Consider the following 3,296-nt stretch of genomic DNA (forward strand, 5'->3'; position numbering starts at 1 on the left):
TGTTATTAAAATGTTGTTTAAACTAATATCATAAAACATTTTAGATATGTAGATACTTAGGTGATAAGTTGAAACTACTCTTTGTTACGTTTAGATAATAGTTAGGTACTATAAAAACGACATGCAAATATTAAAATAATAAAAACTGAATTCAAGTAATGAAAATTCAAAATAGTGGTGCGAGCATCATAGGACAGAGGCAACCACTTAGAATATAGACAAATAATATTAAAGTTAATATAAATTTGAATGATATTATAATAAGTAGGTAAGTGTATATCATATTATATTATAAATTTCAATATTTGTAAAAATCTAGTTTTTTGTAACCAGAGCCATCCTTCGTATTTCGATGCACAGGACAACATACTAATATATTATACTGAATTATACTGAAAAATACCTAAGTATAGATTCTAATATTCTATTAAATAATGTCATACTAAAATATCGAAAATAAAACGAGTTTATTATAAAATAATTCTTAAAAGGTTTAAATTAACTGGAAGAAAAAAAATAACGGGATGTATGTGGGACAGACTTAATAAAATGGGACAAAATATAACGATACATATATATTAAATCAATGACGAAATAAACGCATTAATATTTTCAAAGAACGTGAACGTGTGCGTTTGAAAAAAATATGAACGAGTTCCTTTTTTAAGCACTGGACGTGAACGAATTCATTTTTTTAGTGAACATTCCGAACACTGACTTTTAGTATAACTACCATTTGTGTTCTGGTACAATGTGCATACCGAATTACCAAATAAAATTCATAAAGACTTAAAAATAAAATGCAAATAACAAATATGTGATGATATTGAACGTACGCGTAAATATACGGTAAAGACCGATTATAGTCGGCGACACGAAAACTGGCGGGTGATCGCAACGATCCTAGCGGGTTTTTCGCAATAGTGGTCATTAAACTTTTTGCCGCGCTTTTTCAAATATTTCGTATTCATATAAATTTTTTTTATTATTTGTTGAAAATAATAATATTACGCATTTTTATTTTTCTTAATTTTTCTTATAATGTTCAACTTAATATACAAAAATAAACACATACTTTACTTAAATTATTAGTAAAATTACATATATATACATATACAATTTACAAAAAAACTAAAATACACGTACAGATCAATTGTTAATAATTAAATACAATTTATTATACAAGGCTATTCAATACACTCTTCGTCATTATCGCTAGAGTCCCAATCGCTGTCGTCTGGTAATATAGTCAATATAATAGGTTCTAACAAACTGTCTCTTAAAATTTCTTTATCGTAGTCCTTGTCTTGTATTGATTCGGCATGTTTCACACATTTTTCCCAATCATTTTGCGTAATTGAATCTAACGCTTCATGTGTTAGCTTTTCTATGTCAACCATTTTAAATGTATTATTTTTTGTCGCTACCTTATTTTTTACTTGAGCCCATATCAGTTCTATGGGATTGTATTGGCAGTGATATGGTGGTAGTCGAATCACCTCATGACCCATTTTCAATGCCAATTCGTCTAATTCATATTTTTTTTCGATCGGAATTAGTAATTTGACCCTTTGTTTAAGTTCCGCTAGCGTCTCTAATGGAGAAAATGTAATATTTTTTTTGGTCAGCCAATCCTGAACATCTGATTTTCTAGCATTACACTTAGGAAAATTATCAACTAGTGTCGAATGGTATGATGCATTATCCATCACAATGATAGACGGTTCTTCAAGGTTATTTAACATTGTGATGAACCAAGATTTGAATACATCCGAGTTCATTTGGTTGTGGTAATCTGTGGAATTACCGGTATTACTACGGAAAACCAATTTCGAATTTTGTATGAACCCGTATTTAGAACATCCTGCGTGAACAACAATAAGTCGCCCTCCTTTACCTGTCGGTATTTTAAGACCTATTGAGTTTGTTTCATTTTGCCATGCAATGGTCCGTGAGTGGTTTTGATTGACCCATGTTTCGTCCAGGTATACAATAGGTCGAGTATCATTGTTCACTCGCAATGTGTACATTTTTCGTAAGAATGTGCACCTAAGAGAAACTATATCATTGCGCTCCATTAAAAACTTACGGCCATCACTGCATTTTTTATATGAAAATTTTAGATTTTTTAGAAGTCTTTGCATTGATCTAAGACTTCCTGGATAATCGTTTTTCTTCTTGACAGAATTAAGTATAAGTTGTGCTGTGGGGTACTCACCCTTGTCATAAAATTCGTGTACAGTTCTCCTTACTATATCACCATCGAAATCATCCACTTCTGATACATATTTTGCTCGCTTGTAAGATTTTCTCGGTGACACGAAGGAAGGACCAGGCGCTTCTTCAATTTCTTCAGTTTTTCGAGCTTCTAAACAAATGCGCTGAATTGTCCGCTTTGAAATCCCGCAAGCCTCAGCAGTCACGTCTTGAGTTTTTTTAAAAAAATTACCGTCTAAATCTTCTTTTTCCGATAACTTTTTTAAAAACGAATAAACACTATATATAATTTTTTTACTTTGGCTATGCACGTCGCCGTCTTTAAAAGACATGTTAATGTACGCAAATAACAAAAAAACAAATTACAAATTAATAAAAAACAACTAGGTTTTTAAACGATTTTAACGAACGTTTTACAAAAAACGTGTACACGCTGGAAACACAGTATACACAATAAAGAATACAGCGGCATAAAATGTACATAACCATACTTACCTTCCCCCTCTTATTACTCTATACAAAATAATACGAACAGTCGAATGTGTAGAATGCAAACTCGAAAAAAAGGGACCAAAATATTGGTAAGTAATGCCTGGGTAGTATTCGTATTGTTCACGTTATAGCGCTGTTGGGCGCAACAGGTGGTTGCACTAAAATGAGAACCATTGTCTTCTGGCTGGGTGAGGTTCGGGGTACGACGGCGGCCACCCGCCAGTTTTCGTGTCGCCGACTATAATTTGATGGACATTAAATTGAATTTCCACAGTTGCAGTTAAGTAGCGGTAAGACACGCCGATGGTGTGAATTTTTTTTTACCTGTATAGGTAGTAACTACGGTCTTACACTCCCACCGTCCCCACCGATTCACTACCTTTTCAATGTATATCACCATTATATAGGTATGTAAGGGTGTAGGACCCGCCGACAGCGCCATACCGAAAATTATCGCAATTCAGTTTAGCTGCAGCGTCGTACAACAACTGTTGTTATACTTCCTCCAGGTAAAGCGAGCATTCCTGCACGGCTAATCTTCCGGTCTTCTGTAAAAAGGTATGTTATACTTATCCACAAACAACGGA

The 3,296-nt window shown here is 33.3% G+C and overlaps 1 protein-coding gene across 1 annotated transcript; it reads right to left on the bottom strand.

The window, feature by feature from the left end:
- Window positions 1–1,187: 1,187 nt before the first annotated feature.
- LOC132953799 (uncharacterized) lies at window positions 1,188–2,549 on the bottom strand. The gene is made up of 2 exons (XM_061026139.1): window positions 2,516–2,549; window positions 1,188–2,458 (listed from the first exon to the last, which is right to left on the bottom strand). Exons 1-2 carry the CDS (start codon window positions 2,547–2,549, stop codon window positions 1,188–1,190), a joined length of 1,305 nt encoding a protein of 434 aa, XP_060882122.1.
- Window positions 2,550–3,296: the final 747 nt, after the last annotated feature.

This window comes from Metopolophium dirhodum, chromosome 1 (assembly GCF_019925205.1).
Source record: "Metopolophium dirhodum isolate CAU chromosome 1, ASM1992520v1, whole genome shotgun sequence".
Taxonomy (NCBI): domain Eukaryota; kingdom Metazoa; phylum Arthropoda; class Insecta; order Hemiptera; family Aphididae; genus Metopolophium; species Metopolophium dirhodum.